The sequence below is a fragment of the Gekko japonicus genome, unplaced genomic scaffold (assembly GCF_001447785.1).
Source record: "Gekko japonicus isolate JY-2015 unplaced genomic scaffold, Gekko_japonicus_V1.1 scaffold258, whole genome shotgun sequence".
Classification (NCBI taxonomy): Eukaryota; Metazoa; Chordata; class Lepidosauria; order Squamata; family Gekkonidae; genus Gekko; species Gekko japonicus.
Genome location: NW_015164190.1, coordinates 888,752 through 906,362, shown reverse-complemented (window position 1 = coordinate 906,362; position 17,611 = coordinate 888,752). Strand labels below are relative to the sequence as shown.

Genomic DNA, 17,611 nt, shown 5'->3' with positions numbered 1-17,611 from the left:
TTCCCTACCTCATCCTCTCCTTCTTAGTCATTCACCAATCTATCTTTTATCTATCTACCATCTTCGGCTATACTCAATATATACCCCACCTTTCTCCACAATGGGGACCAAAGCAGCTCACATTATACTCTTCCTTTTTACCCACACAACCCGGTGACATAAGTCAGGCTGAAAGTATGTGACTGGTCCACAATCACCCAGTGAACTTCCACAGCGGAGCAAACAGGCGCGATCTCACCTCAACATCTGGTGAGCGTGCCGTCTCCGTCCCTGATCCGGCCCAAATGGCAATACCCCGCTGCAAAGACGAACCACCTATCTAGGTGGTAGCAATCGTCTGGGGCGCCCCAAGCCGGCCGTGGGATCGGCGGCGCGTCCTTGCGCCGCCGCATCCCGGCCCCCGGCCGTACTGCGCATGCTCGGGCATGCGCAGTTCGGCAGCCTCCCCCTCCCATCTGGCTCGTCCTCCCCGGCGTCTGCTCTTGCCGGGGAGGAGAGGCGCTGCGGCCAGGGGATCCGTGGGATCCCGCCGCAGCGTCTCAACGTTGGAGCGGCTCTATTTAGCCGCGCTTTACCTCGTGGATTCCCTGCCGTGTGGCAGGGGCCTGAGTCATGCAAGTCAGTTAGTATCAAGTCACCCAGAGTTTGCTCCCAGGTGTGGCTTGCTGTTCTCCAGGTGGGACATGGAGATCTTCCAGAATTATAACTGAACTCAAGACAACCATCCCCCTGGAGAAAATGGTGCTATATCTGACTGAGGCCTCTACCCTCCACAAACCCTGCCCTCCTCAGACCCTGCCCTCCTCAGACTCCACCACAAAATCTCCAGGAATTTCCCAACTTGGAGCTGGCAATCAGGTCTGGCCCTCAACGGCCAAAACAGGCCTGGAAAAGGCCAAGCCCCCTCCCCCTGCCTTTCCACTCACAGAAATTCGAAGACTGGAATACTGTGTTTGCCTAGCAATAACCACTGAGTGAATCCCTTGCTTAAAGCCAGAGGTGTTCCTTTTATCATTTTAAAAAAAACAGCAACCCATGTATCCAGATCCCAACAAGCAAAATGAAAAAGAAGAAAAATATTGTTATAGCCTTTGTAGTTATTTGGAACAAGAATCTGGTACGGATCACGTTTGATCACAAGACCAAGCTGAATATGTTCAAATAGTGCCTTTTTGTAACTTTGTGAAGCTTTCGTCTATTAAGAATCACTATTCCTACACATCAAAAACTATGGCTGCATGATTGTTTTGCAGTAGCAAAGTTATGGTGAAACAAAATGATGTTACTATTAGCAACAGTGTGACATAGCACTTACCTTATGTAACACATCATTTTCATAAGCAACACTAGAAAGTGCATGTCAATGCTTATGTCATTTGTGACACATGTGAATGTTGTGTGACATACAGTACAGGCCTAAGAACAGGTTCCTGGAAGTATGCCCCATTTGATAAACCTGAATCCAATTATGAGTATACCTGTTTAGGGCTGCTCTTTAAGCCTGCAGAAGAAAAACAATATACTAACCTATGTGTGGGTTTCTAAATACCCTGAGTGTAACAAAGCCACACAGTTTAAGTAGTAATGTATTAAGCTAGTAAATAATAATGGCAGGAATTTCAGGGGGGAATATGGTGTTGTACGAGGAAGAGAAGTAATAATGTAACAGTAGTAATCTGAACTCATCATAGCACAAAGCAGATTTGATATCATGTCTCAACGTGGCACCACGTGGATCAGCAGAATAATGTAATCAAAATACATAAAATCACAGAGATCAGTGTTAGGTCAAATCATATCAAGAAATTGCTTCGGTGCACTGATAATGACACCATCTCTCTGGTTAGACTTATGGTGCCAAGAAACAGACACCCCGCTACACCTGCGGTACCTTGAAAGGATGAATCTCAAACCCCAGACGCTCCAAGGGGCTACTGATCCTCTTCTCCAGATGCGCCACACGCTTCTCCATGGCACCTAGGCGCTGAGCACCATGGGTAACGTAGTTTCCTGTGAGGCACGCCAGAGCCGTACCTTCATGAAAGGCACGCGCCCTTCAGCCATGTTTTTTTTATTAAAAAAAACTCTTACCGATTGATCGCTAATTGCTGAGCGTGATGCATGAAGGGAGGCTTGCTTTTCAATTTCTCCCAAAGTTCCACGGGTTCTGTGGCGTAATATCTATTGGGAAATGTAGTTCCATAAAGGATCCTGTTTGTAAGGATTAGTATGCCTTTAGGACTTCCACCGCCAGAAGTCTTTGCGGCGTAGCGGAAGGTGGCATTTGCCTCGTGCTTTGAATGGCTGTCGGACTGCGCGTTTGAATCTCTATGGCGGAAACAATCAGGTCGTGTGAGGCCTTTCTTGGGCTAGGCCGACGTATCTTTTCCCCCTTCCTCGCCCCTCGTTAGGTTTCGTTTGTTTTTGGGTTGAGCTTCCGCCGCTATAGACGAGGCTGCCGGAGGGAGGGGGGACCTTCGCCCCTGTTTAAACCCCCTAGTGAAGGAGTTGGCGGTATGAGCCCTCTGAGCTGCGAGCACCGGGGGCTGGCCGGGGGCTGCATTCACAAAGCAAGTGAAGAGTTTCTGACCTGTCACAAAGCACTCTAGGGCGTGTCGCTGCCCTGCTAAGGAGGTTTTAGAAGAATTGCCAGTAGCCACGGTCTTGATGGATTGTGGGGGTGTATAGATGAAGGTAAAGCTGGGCGCACCTGCAATACACACTACTTGGGAAATTGTGGTGTTCTGCTTTTAGCGTGCAGAAGATCCCAGGTTCAGTGCCTGGCATCTTCAAATGAAGGCAGCAGGAGCTAGGAAACGCCTTTCTCTGATGCTCTGGAGAGCCACAGCCCCTCATTAACAGATTCATACCTGTCTGGCCTTTCTGAAGCAGTGTTCTTTGAGAGTTGTGCTTTATGGTGTGTGTTTTGCAGGATTCTGATTCTGGGCTTAAAACTACATACAACGGAGCTATGCAAGATGCTTGTGAGACATAGGTTGAGGGAAGCTTTTGCTTACTGTTTTTGTAAGCATACTCAACACTCTACTTTCTAGTGGTCAAACTTGTTTGCCAAGTGCTCCTAGGATGCAAATTGGTAACCAGTGAATTACTAAAACATCTTTTTGCCAACAGGATGAACTGGGACACAGAGCTAAACTCTATACTGAGTGCAACAGATGCCAACATGGCCAAAGTTAAGGCAAGTTCACTTGCAGAGGAACATCTGACTTGTTTATCTTCCCAGATGAAGAAAGTCTGAGCCTGTTCTATTCCCCCCCCCCATTTTGTGCTGATAAAGGGAATGTTGACATAAAATGACCTTGACTGTGGCTTCTGCCTGTGATAGGGAAAAAGATGCTGGTAGTTAGAACTATTCTTTAGTGGCTTTCAAGAACCTGCTGAGGTTTTTGGTGGTAATTGTTAAAATTAGCTGTTTTTTTGTAGTTCCTGAAAGCCTAGTAGGTTGACAACATGGTAAAAAGATATAAATTAACAGTATAGTTGCTGTTCAGGAGCAGCACAAATTCAATCGTTATGGGTTCTATCTGGTGATCTGGACAAGATATTGAAGTCAAATTTAAGGGATTCATAGAATAAATAGACGGTATCTTACGTAGATGTTGTACAAAATGCAAAATAACTACCATCTCATCTCTGCTGTGGCTTAACCATGCCTTCTTCATTGCAACTCTGGCTTTACAGTCTTTCTTTTATTCCCTGCTTAATTTGTGTCAGGATTCTGATCTTAATTTTTGACAGGAAAAACTGGTTGCTGTAAGATGTAAGTTTACTGCAAACTGGGCAGGGGGGTGTCAGGTGTTTTTTTTTTGAAATTTGAAGTCTATGTAATACTTATCCAGTTTAAGCATATTTTACTCAATTTAACATTTCCTATACTCTTAAATGCTATTCTCTCAAATAATAGAGGTTACTCCAGTGGAGGACTGGACTATCATGCTTGATATTGACTTCCATAAAGTGTACTGCAATTTTGCCTCCACCTTTAAGGTCCTTTGGCAATGGCTTGCCTTTTGGCATCTAAAAATCAGCTAATATTAATATTTAATGTTTATATTCCTTCCTCTTCCTCTCCTGTTTATTATGATCATTTTGGGTCAGTTTGGAAGATTTATCTTCTTAAACTTGACTCTAAATTTATAACTTAGTAAATAAAATTGTGCTGTTTGGCATATTCATGAAATTTAATAGTGTAAGTGCCTTAGTTTTCCATAAGCATAATTATGAATACACTCTCAGTACTAAGGGCAGAAACTGGAAATTACTGTACCCATGCTACCTTAGCACAGCTATCTTAATTTTTGCCATCTGATAGAGGAGAAAAAAATGAAAGTATAAAACAAAAGTGTTGCAGCAAATTAAAGGACATGGACAGAAACAGTCTCGATAGGATTAGCAACATAAAATGCTAAACTTTTCAATAGTGGTTGCCGTATATATTATATCATTAATTATGGACCAAATTAGTTGCATTTAAACCTTGAAAATATGTTGTATATATCTACAGTATGCATGAGAATGAGCATTCTTAAATGCTGTAGATAAATCTATTCATACTTTACGTTTTGGGGAATTAAAACCATATCTTAAAAAGCATTTCACTTGTTACAAAAGAGAGAACATTTCATTCTAGTGTTTTTCAGCTCTCCCAACATTTCCATTTTTTCTACTGGAATTTTTTTTTTAATCCCTTGGGGACTGACTCACTGAGGGGGAAAAACCTCCACCAATTTTTCCAGGTTTTTTTTCTGGGCCATCACCTGTCTAGTTGCCATATCCCATCTCCCTTGTACTATGCAATGAGCTGAAATTGCTCCAATTGGTTTCTACTGTAAATGATTACATGGCTTGGGTGTTGACTTAACTATCCAGCCAGAAGCAATTTCAAAGAATTAGCCTATCGTCTCGGAAGCAGTTCTTTCCATGGGCCCATTGATCATTAAGGTGTATTTTTAAAGAATGTTTGCTTTGATCTTTATTCAGCTGACCTGTTGAATGACAGTTGCTGGTAACACCTGAAAAACATGGCATTGTAAGTCTGTGCTGACAGTCTTAGCCTGTTTTTGTTATATGCACATTGAAGGTGCTGTATTAACAACAACAAAATATTTTGCCTTTTGCTCAATTTTCTCCCTCAGTGCATGTTAACTTGGGTTTGTTGCAGGGTCCCTCAGAGGAAGCAATGTTTAGAGCTATGTTTCCGACTGGGTCTGACCCAGTCAGACTAGCAAAGTACTCCAGAACAGTCTCTAACATATGTTGGAAATGCAAGCAGAATGTAGGCACGTATTTCCATATGTGGTGGACGTGCAGTAAAGCTAAGGACTATTGGAGGGTGATTGATAAAATGTTAAAAGAAATTACGGGTGTCATAATACCACTGGAACCAGAACTGTTTCTATTTAACATGATCCCAGAGATATATGGGAAAATAGAGAAAAATCTGTTGTTACATTGTATAACGGCAGCTAGAATACTTTATGCCAAATACTGGAAAATGGACAGAGTTCCAGATAGGACAGAGGTTATACAAAAACTACTTGATGTCGCCAAAATGGACAAATTATCATGTATACTAAAAGGGAAAGATGAACATTCCTTTGGAAAAAAATGGAGTAAATTGTATGATTGGAAAATGAGCTTGTAGGGTTAGGAAGGAAATTTTAGGTACTAAACATTGATGGGAAAGTGGCTGTATGCTCATCCGTATATATTTGTATAACTATATATGTGTGTTTGATTTTGGTTTTTTGGGGAAAATCCAATAAAAATATATTTTTAAAAAAGAGCTATGTTTCCAAGAGAAATGGTTGAAACATTATTATTTCATCTTTATTCTGTTTCTGGTATAGCATCGTCTGAACCCAGCCAGCATAACTTCCAAAGGTAAGAATGACTGGCTTGTACTAGCTATTTCCGAAGCATCTGTAAACAGTGTTCCCTCTAAGCTGAGTTAGTGTGAGCTAGCTCACAGTTTTTTAGCCTCCGGCTCACACATTTTTATCTTAGCTCAGGAAGGATGGCTCCAGAGCAAACTAAATCATGCAGCAGCCAAATCGCTCACTCACAACTTTAATGCCAGTAGCTCACAAAGTAGAATTTTTGCTCACAAGACTCCACAGCTTAGAGGGAACATTGTCTGTAAATAAAGAAAATATATTTAATGCCTATAGTGTCTGAAGTTTCAGGATCAGTTTGTAATCCCTGTTGCTGGAAATTAGATGGGGCAACTCTTAACTGATTTTAGAATGTGAAGATAGTGGGAGCAAACAATAGGGGTAGAACATCACCTTCATTAAAGAAAATGAATGTTGAGCTGGATGCATGGGCTTTGGTCTGATTCAACAGGATGAGAACCTATAGAATGGCAGTGTCTGTGAATCTGTTACTCATATGGGAACAGAATCAACTGTAGGCTTTGCTTTTAAAAACTGCAAATTAACTCCCATTCTACAGTTTTTTGTAGTGAACATTAGTGGAGGCGGATAAAGTAGTACTCCAGTTCTTGATGGCTTCCCTACTCAACAATTTGCCGCATCTGTTGCTTTCTATCATGCAGCTGATTTATTGCTGGACAGACTAAACCCAGAGAGTGCTGTTCTGACTGAGTCACCACCCTTGCATTTCACATGTGCTACTAACCATTGCTGTAGAATGGCCACTGAGGAGCTCTCAGCCATCAGCAAGCAGCTGCATTCACAAGCTCAGGTAATCATCACTGTCATGACTTGGTTTCTCTGCCATGGACTGGATTGTGTTAGCTCTGCTCTGGTGTGTGTGTGTTAATATGCTTGTGCACATCCCCCCCCCCCACCCCCGTACCTTACTCTGTTGTGGGGAGTTGTCTGAAACTTGGAGGATTCAAACTTAACAAATTGAATAGGTATAAATAACAATACATTACGCTAAAGCACATGCAAAGCGTAGAATATGACAGTGTCACATGGTAGTTTCTGCCTTTCCACACGACTCATCTCTTAAGATTTGTAACCTGGGGGGGAGTGCCCTACGCTCCTCGGAGGAAGGATGGGATGCACTCTCGTCATAAGTGTGTTCAGAAAAGTTATTCTCTCACCGATTGTCTGTCCTTAGCACTGGCATTTCTAAGCTTCCATGTTTCTCATCTGGATCCTGAGAGCCCCCTTGTCTGTGCTTTTGCCATGACTCTAGTTCTCATTTATTTCTCTCTAGGTCATAGAATCCCTCACTCGAGCTGTACATCAACTGAAACAGGAGAAAGAACTGCAGCAGCACAGTATCAGTCACTTAGAGGGTATCAGGCATTTGTCCTGTTTTGCCATCTCTTCTTCAATGCTTTCTTCTTCATTTTGACTGTTCAAGCTATCTTTGAAACAAAGGTTTAGTTGTCAGCTCTAAGGAGCAAAGGTTTTCTCCTCTTACCATCCCAACATAGAATTTGACTTGTCAGAATACTAATTGGCTTCCTCCTTTGCATTTACCAAGCAACGTCTCTAGATCAGGCCTATATAGCATAAGGCTCAAGTATCTTGGAGAATTTCAAATGTCTGCTTTTTGCAGACCTTTCCTATATCTTTGTAGGAATACAGGGAAAGGCCTACACAAGCCTAGCAAAGATGAGAACTGGACACTGTCTCCATTGTGCCTCCTCTATCTTAATTCAGAACTGTACAGTAGCATTGCACCAGTTTTTCCACCTGTTGTTGCTAACAAGCAATGTAGCTTGGCCCACATGTGACAGACTTCCTCATTATATGAGTTTCTCAAAGATTGAAAGCCTTGTCTGTGGGCGCCAACCAACTTGGGGAGGAGAAATAGAGATGATTTGGACAAGAAGGGGCAGAAACAGGGTAAAACACAGAAGAGAGTAAGATGGTACCCATAATACCTGAAACACGAGGACAAAGTGGGGAACTGACTGGTACCCAGATGAGAGGAAATATCTCCATGGCTCTGTTTCCCTTAGCCCTTTGTCCATTGCACAAATCTAGGGGTATGTTACTAGCTAATATCTTCCTCCTGTGCTGCTTGTTATTGCAGAGGAGGTGGATCGACTGCAGCAGAGCCCCCATGGTGGCTTGGAGTCGGAGCTGGGACAGAGGAAGGAAGGGCTAAAGAGTGAAGTCCATAGTCTTCGGCAGCAGATGTTTCAGCAGTCAGATGGTGACTGCACCCCTGATCTATATTCCAGCCCTGGCCTTGTTCAAGAAATGTTGGAGAGGTTAGCATTTGGGTTATCAAACAAAAGCTTTTTGAATTAATCCACAGTTAATATTAGAGAGGATTGGGGCTGGGGGCTATCTAATGGTATTGCTTTTCCTGGTACCATCTGCAGAAAAACCAAACTGCTGGAATAAGGCTGTGTTCATAGCACGGCATGGAGAATTAAAGCACAATTTTTAGGCAGTTCATCATCAGAAGAGCCCTGCTGGATCAGACCAGTGGTCCATCTAGTCAGGCATCCTGTCTCACACAGTTTGAATATACGATGGTATGTGTCAGTTTGCTTGAGCTGAATTGCTTTGCAAGAAATAAAAGTTGCTGCTGTAGCTGCCACTTGAAATTAGTCATGCAGAATTGTTGCCTCTTCGGCTCATTTCTAGGCTGTGGGGACCCAGATAGGTGGTATGGTTAACTTTTAGTTTGTTAGCTCTCCAGGCATCAGAATGGCAGTCAGTTTGCTACATTTCAGGACATAGTGACAACATTTTGAAACATCAGCTGAATTTCCAGAAACTAATTGTGGTCTGGTTACTAATGGTTCTATTTTACATCTTCTCTAGCAAAAAAGTCCTATGGCGAGAATGTGAGTCCATCAGAAGAGAGATGGAGCAGCTGAAAAAAAAACTTGGTGATGTTCCTGCACCTTTCAGTTCTTTTCTATCATTACTGTTGAGCTAGAGAGCCCTTGCCCTGTATGTCTGATGGGGAAAGGATTAAGATGGATCCAACTTTAGGGGAGGAGCCATGGCTCAGTGGAAGAGCCTCTGCTTGGCATGCAGAAGGTCCCAGGTTCAGTCCCCAGCATCTCTAGTTAAAAGGACCAGGCAGTAGATGATGTGAAAAATTCTACCTGAGACCCTGGAGAGACGCTACCTGTCTGAGTAGACAATACTGATCCCAATGGTCTGATTCTGTATAAGATGGCTTCATGTGCGTTTTCAGTGACATGGCTTATTGCATCTTGTAGATCGGCAAGAGGAAGATTTGTTCAATCAAATGTCTGCAACTCATGAGATTAGAAGGACTCAAAGTCAGTACTGTAAGGTAGGGTTTTCAGAAAGTTGCTTGCTGCTACCCATTAATTTAGTGCCAATGTGACCAGCACAGAGGGGGGTGCAATATCTGTTCAGTGTGTTCATAATTTAGTTTAGACAAGACGGGTAAAGGGCATCATAAGAAGACTAGTGAGGAAGGCAAAGAATTGGATGATGGTGCAGCTAAAATATGAATGACTGTAACAGATGTCTGTAGCTGGTCACTTCCACTCTGCTCCACTCACCCAGTGGCTCTTACTTCCACTCTCTAATATTTTATTTATTTATTTGATTTATACCCCGCCCTCCCCACCAAATCAAGCTCAGGGTGGCTTTCAAAGGATAAAACATAAAAACTATTATAACATAGGTAAACCATATAAAACAATCTGATATCATAAAGTGCTAGCTAGTTGTAAAGTAATACTTAGAGATGGCGGTAACAGTTATGTTAATATAATCTCCGGTCTGCCTTATCAGTTTCTCAATCTTTATCATATATATGTGGCAGGCACAGACTGTAACGGTGGAATCAGGGCATGGGCTGTGTCTTAAATCGTTAACTATCTTTAGTGATAATGTTGTTGTTGGTGGTGTTAATGGTGGTGGCTCCTTAACCAAAAGCCTGGCGGAAGAGCTTGTCTTGCAGGCCCTGCGGAACTGTAAAAGGTCCCGCAGGGCCCTGATCTCTTCTGGGAGCTTGTTCCACCAGTATGGAGCCGCCACCCAGAAGGCCCTGGCTCTGATTGTTGCCAGTCTGATGTCTTTGGGGCCCGGAAGGGTCAATTGATGTTGAGACCCTGAATGCAGTGCTCGCTGGGGTACATATGGGGAAAGGTGGTCCCTCAGGTATGTCAGCCCCTGGCCATAAAGGGCTTTAAACGTAAGAACCAGCACCTTGAAGCGAATCCGGTATGCTATCGGCAGCCAGTGCAGTGCCTTCAGGGCAGGCTGGATGTGCTCCCTCAAAGGGAGGCCCATCAGGAGCCTAGCTGCTGCATTTTGCACTAGCTGCAGCTTCCAGATTTGCAACAAGGGCAGCCCCATGTAGAGAGCATTACAGTAGTCCAGTCTCGAGGTGACCATCGCGTGGCACTGTTGCAAAGTCGTTGCAGTTGAGGAAGGGAACCAGCTGCTTGATCAGCCGAAGATGGTAGAAGACTGACTTGGCAGTGGCTACTCCCTGGGCCTCCATTGTTAGGGAGGCGTCCAGGAGCACTCCCAAGCTTCTAACCTCCAGCGCTGGCACCAGCAGTGCCCCATCGAAGTTCGGGAGTGGGATCCCTACCCTTGAACCGCCCTGACTCAGGCACAGGACCTCCATCTTCGTCGGATTCAGTTTCAGTTGGCTCAGTCTAAGCCAACCAGCCACGGCTTGTAATGCCCGGTCCAGATCTTCTGGTTTAGAGTCAGACTGGCCACCCAACAGCAGATAGAGCTGGGTGTCATCTGCATATTAGTGACAACCCAGCCCATGCCTCCAGGCAATCTGAGCAAGGGGGTGCATATAGATGTTAAATAGCACCAGGGAGAGCACTGCCCCTTGAGGCACTCCATAGTTTAGTGGGTGCCTTTGGGATAATTGTTCCCCTAGTGCCACCCTTTGTCCCTGACCTCAAAGAAACGAGGCAAGCCATTGTAAGGCAGATCCCTGAACTCCTGTGTCGACAAGGCGGTGGATCAGTAACTGGTGGTTGACCATGTCAAATGCCGCCAACAGCAACATTTGGGCTGGAAGGAGGCCAAGCCATTATACTTCTCCCCCCCTTCCCTTATCTCCATGCCTAGTCCCACCGCTATACTTTCCCCTCCCCAGGAGCATTGGAATGCCTTGCCCAATCATTGCCACACCTAGTGGTCTTCATGAGCCTCAGACCAACTGGTGAAGCTGATGTCAAGCATTCAGTGTATGTACCAGTAGTGGTGTACAGCTTCTAGCACTGCTGGGTCAACAGTTTATTCCAACCTGTCCTACCATGTGATTCAATCTCAGTCCCTGTGCACTCTTTCTGCAAGACTTAATACCAGAAGAGAGAGACTATGAGTGAGGGTGAGGGAAACATATGCACAGACTGAAGCAGTTGCCTGTCTCACTCCCCACCCCCCCAAAGGACAGGGCACATGCGTCCTCTTAAACACTACTGGTTCTCCAACTGTGTTAAGGCATCTGTCCCTGGGGCTCTCCTTAAGGCTGGGATGTTATCATGAAGACTGCCACTAAAGGGCTATATTGTGTTTCCTTGGCCTGTGAAAGATAACACATTGTGGCAGTGGGAGTGTGGACACAGGTGTAGTTTGCCACTCTACTGTTGGCTTGTAGGCGATGGCTGACATTCTCAGGCGGATTTTAGTGAGACATTGCATAGTTCTGTTTAACAACAATTGCTCATAAGATTTTAAGGAGGAAAGATGTAATGGGAATGCAATTCATTGTTTAAAAAACCAACCTTTTTTAAAAAAAATATTGAGTTACAACCAGGGCTGTCCATGTTCATTCTTGTTCCTAGATGCTGGAAGATCTGATGAACAGTCATAAAACTCAGACTCAGAATTTGGACAGAGCTAGGAGTGAGTCGCAGGGCACCCGGCAGGAACTCAGTAACGTCAAGTAGGGGAACATGTGCTATGCTTTATGTGCTGCAGTGGGCATATGTCTCTGTCGCTGCTAATGTCAGAATTATATGCAAGTGCTATACTGAATTCAGGATTCAGATGTACCCGTGTACTAAATTGTATGTCTCCGGTTTGTCCCATTCAGAAGAAGGCATGAGAGACAAGGGAAATAGCCTCTCAACTTTATGGCAAGCAATCAGCAGTCCACTAGAGGGATTGTTACTACATTATTCTTCCTAAAATTGGCACTAAACGATGGTGATCCATATGCTACCACTTCAGAAGTTTTCTGACTTATGATCCATGCCACTCCCTAAGTTTGAAGCCCTTGGTGCTGCTTAAAGAGGGATGACTAATAAGTTAAATTGCCTGCTCCTCATAAGACATGTCACCTCAAACTCTCATCTTAAGTCTTCTCTTTCCACTTTTTTATTCACTGTGGTGAAGTGCTGTCACGCCATATTCTTTTTCTCTCTCTGTGTGTAGAATAATTCTGTTATTTTTGCCTTTAACCTGCAGTATGCCTTGGCCTCATAAATTGGCTGGAGTGGCATGGTCTTTGGAATTAATCTCTTGAGTAAAGAAGTGTCTTTTGCTCTGACAATTGTCATCAGCCAGGTTAATAGGGCTGATAGTTAATCATTCGTAGGATGGTTGATTGAATCCAGAAGAACTCATACTGTCTTTTCTCTCTGGTTGCTCTTACTCTCAAAATTGTGACTGATTCTAAGCAGGCAACACTTCTGCAAACTCATTCTGAATCTGTTCTTCAAGTCAATCCAGCTGTCCTGGCTCATTACAGTCAGTTATGGCTTCCTTGCTTCATCATTCCCAGCAGTTGGATTTCACGAAACTGTTCATTCCTTCTCTGCCTATATGTACCACTGACTACTCCTTTCACTGTGTCCAATGTATAGTTGACTGTATCCACTCTCAGTAGCCCTTAGGGACTGTCTGTCTGCAGTGCCTGCTCCCTTACGAAGCTACCCAAATTCTATTATCACCTCCTGAGGTCCTGCTTTAGGTGCCCCCGCCTCCTGAGATTAGATGGATAGCAACCCAGGAGGGAGACTTCTCACTCATGGGACCAAAACTCTGTAACTCCCGAGATAGACTTGCCTGTCTCCTTCTGTTGCCATCCTCCTCCAACAAGTGAAGACTTTTTTTTTTTTGGTCTGGCACTCCCTCAGTGATCCCTCCTTCCTGCCTTTATGTTTTAATTATTGTTTTTATGTGCGTGTATTTTTATTGTATTGTATGTGTGTTTTAGCTTGGTTTCAAGTGTTTAAGGTTTTTAAAATAGTGTTTAAGATGTATTTTTAATATGTATGTTTTTAATCTGTTAGCCACCTTGGTGGCTCTGATCAGGGCAGAAAGGCAGGGTATAAATTTTGTAAACATAATAAAAAAAAGATGTGGTGTTTTCTCTGTTACACACGTGCTTCCCTCAATCACTGATATGTTTTTCTTGTTTTTTACATTTGTTTTAATCAGATCCACAGTTACCAGCTTAAGAGAACAAGTGAAAAGTCTGCATGCTGGGGACAAGCTGTGTGCTGTGCCACTGAGGGAGGAAAGCATTCGCCGGAGTGAGTGCTGGTTCTTAGAACACATCCTGTATGGAAATAATGTTTGGCTAGGAAGGAGTGGGCATGGTTGAATGTGAAATGTGGCATGAATGTGCATTCAAAGTACATGATTTGACAACCGCTACAATCTCCAGTTAACATGTGTAACAGAGTAAGCTTGTAGTGCACATTCCAAAACTGTATAGAAGAGGTACTCTCATTTGTATAAACCTTTTTATGTTTATGAAAACAATAAAAACCGAAAGGGGAGGGAAAGGGAGAACATGTGCAAAGCTTCTGTTGTACATACAGTTTGCTGCCAGGCCATTAGAGCTTTGTACAATTAGAAGGGCAGCCTTTCAGCTGATGTTGCTGGTGTTAAGTCATTGGGAAACTGGGCAATGAGCCGGTAGTCTTCCTAATCTTTGGATATTTGTCTCCTAGAAAAAAGGAACGGATTACAGTATGACGATATCTTGTCATCCTTTCTGTGTGATGATTCAGCTTCCGAGCTCAGTCTCACTGATGTCAGCTCAGATGAACTCTTCAGTGAACCAGAAATTGCAGAACTTGCTGGTGCGACTTGAAGTAATTGGAATTTTCTGAACAGCATTATTTCTTTTCTGTAAAGATGTGAGGATGTTCAGGCCTGGAATTTCTTTACTAGTTTACCTTGCAATGGGAGGAGGGCAACTTCCCCCCCAGTGGAGTGCTATTCTGACATGGCAGTGATGCAGAAAAACTTTCGTTCAGAGAACCTGTGCAATGTCAGTCACAGAATCCAGAATGCAGTAGATTTTTGGCCCTCATGGCTGTGAAGAAGTTTAAAAATATGCAGGAATCTGCTACAGCTCAGAAACCAAAAGAATGCTAGGCAGGGTTTCTACTTTTTGTGTAACTTCTGTTCATCCTCATGGTTTATGCAACCTAATTGTATACATGTTTACTCAGAAATACGTTTTGTTGAGTGTAATAGACTTACTCCTTACATCTTTCCATAGGTTTGGAGCTTTACGTCTTCAGTCTTGCAATTTTATGTCAGCTCCCTCGGTATCTTTTTTTTTAGTCCTCCCACCGATCTGTAAAAGCCTAAAGTAACTTTGCAAGGATCTGGACTGGATTGATACAGCCACTGTTTCTTGTTAAACTGGGAAATGAGGCAACTGCCTGTATCATTATATAAAATTTTTGGTTATCCATCGTGAGACCCATGATGCAGGATGTGTTTGTGTGTGTGCATGCTCATGTGCACACTCACATCCTTGGTCCTCGCATCTGGTTTTATGCCCTCTGATATTCTTTGCCGTATTTCATTCACATATTTGTTCCTGGAATTTTAGTTTTTGTTTCATCAATAACTGTGTTGTGAATACTCCAGTTTGGGGAATAAAGAGCTTAACATTCTATTCTGGGAAACTCACGCCCTATTTGATTAAGATGCTTAATTCTTGTGAATGGTATTTGGAGAGGTTGTGGTGGTCTATTAAACCGCTTTGCATTTGCATTTTTCACTACATGAATCCTGCTGATTCACTCTGTGTGAAGGAGCCGATTCTAGTAGATCTTGCTTTGGGCATTCAGGCTGGTTTATGCACCTTTCCTAGAATGATTTCATGGAGTCCCTTTGCCCTAAGAATTTGAACTCTAGTATGGCAGTCATATGAAGCAACCCTTTGAGTTTTCCAAAGGGAAACAAGTTATAGTTTTGTTCCTGCAGGGTCTTCTGGAGCTCTTGATCACTGAACTATTTCAGCATCACTTGCAATAAAATGTAAAGGGCAAAATGCTGATTTGGTGATGTGGGTGTGTATTGTCTTGTGCTGCATGGTGGGTATGTGTTAATCAAGGTCAGAGTGATGGGCTAATTGCTCTGTTTTGTATTTTTAGATGACAATGAGATTTCCATACCTAGCTTGGAGATGGAGAAGAGCACCCCTGGAGGGAAGGCTAGTAGCATGTTGGAGGGAGCAGAACTTAACAGTGGGCTGTCCACCAGTCTGCCTGAGCTGAGCTTGAGTGACCTATAAAGCTTCTCCAAAAGACTGGATCATTCTTTCTAGCTTATAAAAATTTTAAAGAGAAGAGAAACTTATGGTGTGCTCCCCTGTATGCTGAGCTGGTTTTTGTACAGATGCAACCTGAGACAGAAAGTGGTTTTAGCTTGGTGTGTAACTCAAACAATGTTAGTACATTAAAGAATGATGTGGGGGCTTGAATCTGTTCAATAATGCTGTGTGTTTGTCTTGTCCAATGGCTTCTTGCTTTACTTTCCAGAAAAGAACAGTTAAGTTGCTGTTTCCTGTGTGTGTGCTTGTAAGGGAAAGGAGTTCATGTTAAGACTTTCAAGAACTAGTAATTCATAATATCCATATTTTGCCATGTTAAATGTGTGCACAGTTTAAGATCATGATTTGTTTGTTTCCTTGCAAATCAGACTGTGTGGTGCTCAGTTCAGACTAATCCACCTGGAGGCATTTCTGTCAGTCTGTTGAACCGACTGTGTCCACAAAACATCTTCCTGTCTGCATTCAGCACGCTTGATGCAAAATGAGGAGGAAAGGAAGCAGTACATACTTGCTTCTTCTGATGGACTAAATTAGCCTTATTGGGACAGTGAGTGATGTCCTATATGTACTGTCAAGTGTCAAGCACAGTCTTACTGCTGCTGGATGTACATTACAGCCCAGTAAAATGTTTTAGTGACATGCCCCCATAGGGTCTTCCACCTAAGACCAGGAGGGGATGTTTAGGAAGTACTGTGGAAGTCTAGCCTGTTTATACACACAGAATTGTTGTGCTGAGGAGGAATAGACTGTGGTATCTACCTCCCTAAATACATATTTGCCTGAGTGATGGTGTCACTTCTGAGGGTCAGGTTGGGGGGCGGGAATGTACAGTTTCCTAAATAAAAATATATGGCAAAATGACACACTTATCAGTGTCCTTTCTGCCCCAGACAGAACTCTGGTGGTCCTACTGATTAAAATCTGGAAAGAAATAACAGGCATGGATGTGCAATTTGGTATAGGACCCTTCTGTTTAACTTTGAAATACCTAATGTGGGCTTTGTGGTGACAGGATGGCTTATTTGTCCTAAAATTGCAGCTGTTACAACTGCATCTTCACCTTGCCGAGGTTCAGATGAATAGTACCAGTTCATTACAATGGATTCAGAGTCCTCACCACAATCATAATCTGCCTGTGTAATGTAGTTACCTGGATTTCATGTGTGTGGTCACATCAGCACATTGCACAAAGTTGTGTCTTATACTTCCAAATACTGTTCAAGAAGCAAGCCTGCGTGGAAATCTTGGGAGAACCGGCTGGAGCAGGCAGCATATCTAATTTCAAGAAAAACTCTCTTTGGAAAGAAAAAGAATTAAAGATGGGGAAAAGGAGAGAAATTAGCCCACAGGATTAGATCAACAGATGTTCTTTCTTGGTTCAAAGTGCTGGGCAAATGCCATCTGCTCCAGTTTATAACACACAGGCTTGTTTTTATGTGTAAATAACTGTGTTTGGGTGACAAATCCTGTGTTCGCAAGCAAATTTGACTGGTGCATGGTTCACTTGACACTGGTATCTGATAGAATTTAAGCTTTGATAAATGGAAAGGATGTATGTATGGAATAAAGTTTGAGGTAGCCAAATTCCCTCTTTTAACTTCCTGAGTGATTTCAGTGCACCATGATTAAGTATAACAGGAATTATCTGCTTTACCAGTTGAGTTCCTGCATTATAGTGTCCCTCTAAGGTAGGTTTGCCAGGTCTTACCTGGCTGTCAGTGGGGGGCTCCCTCTTTGTCCCCTGGAGCTTTTGGCGCACGTGCTGTGATAACATCACCTGGAAGTGACGTCATCATGCTGGGCACGTTGCAGGGGAATGCTCAATCATTTGAGGAAAAACTCTATGATAGACTGTGTCCCCCACAATGTGCCCTACATGATAATGTTACCTCTGGGTGACATCATTGTGCCAGGCACGTTGGTGTGAGTGGTGTTCCCCCGCCCGCTGCATTGGGGCCAGTGGATTGAGAGCCCCGAAAGCGGGTAAACCCCCACCCCCATCGGGGGAATGGTAACCCTACTCTAAGGGTATTGCACTGTGGCAGTTTAATGCAAGACAGAATATCTACAGTTTGATGTAGTAGTTAAGTGTGTGGACTCTAATCTGGGA

General features: G+C 43.4%; 2 protein-coding genes across 4 annotated transcripts in view; one reads left to right on the top strand and one right to left on the bottom strand.

Annotated features, from left to right (window-relative positions):
- MMACHC (methylmalonic aciduria (cobalamin deficiency) cblC type, with homocystinuria) overlaps nucleotides 1-2,056 on the bottom strand; it is a 23,382-nt gene extending 21,326 nt beyond the window's left edge. The window contains 1 exon segment of the mRNA XM_015408286.1: nucleotides 1,892-2,056. Within this exon segment, the coding sequence (XP_015263772.1) occupies nucleotides 1,892-1,972 (81 nt within the window). The 5' untranslated portion in view covers nucleotides 1,973-2,056.
- A 146-nt stretch (nucleotides 2,057-2,202) lies between these two features.
- Nucleotides 2,203-17,313, top strand: LOC107107916 (syncoilin-like). Of its 3 annotated transcripts, none has more exons than XM_015408280.1 (12): nucleotides 2,203-2,347; nucleotides 3,133-3,199; nucleotides 5,871-5,904; nucleotides 6,578-6,726; nucleotides 7,210-7,291; nucleotides 8,038-8,218; nucleotides 8,781-8,848; nucleotides 9,188-9,264; nucleotides 11,762-11,862; nucleotides 13,362-13,456; nucleotides 13,880-14,011; nucleotides 15,323-17,313. In XM_015408280.1, exons 1-12 carry the CDS (start codon nucleotides 2,331-2,333, stop codon nucleotides 15,460-15,462), a joined length of 1,143 nt encoding a protein of 380 aa, XP_015263766.1. In that variant the 5' UTR covers nucleotides 2,203-2,330; the 3' UTR covers nucleotides 15,463-17,313. The 3 variants fall into 3 exon arrangements, with proteins under 3 accessions (XP_015263766.1, XP_015263768.1, XP_015263767.1); XM_015408282.1 differs by having other exon boundaries at nucleotides 13,880-14,023; nucleotides 15,323-15,401; XM_015408281.1 differs by lacking the exon at nucleotides 2,203-2,347 and adding an exon at nucleotides 2,380-2,694.
- The last annotated feature ends 298 nt before the right edge of the window (nucleotides 17,314-17,611 follow it).

Bases quoted from the DNA above. Each gene is read 5' to 3' on its own strand.
- LOC107107916 (XM_015408280.1), top strand. The intron at 13,457-13,879 runs GTGAGTGCTGGT...TTTGTCTCCTAG, and splicing joins GGAGGAAAGCATTCGCCGGA to AAAAAAGGAACGGATTACAG. The intron at 14,012-15,322 runs GTGCGACTTGAA...TTGTATTTTTAG, and splicing joins AGAAATTGCAGAACTTGCTG to ATGACAATGAGATTTCCATA.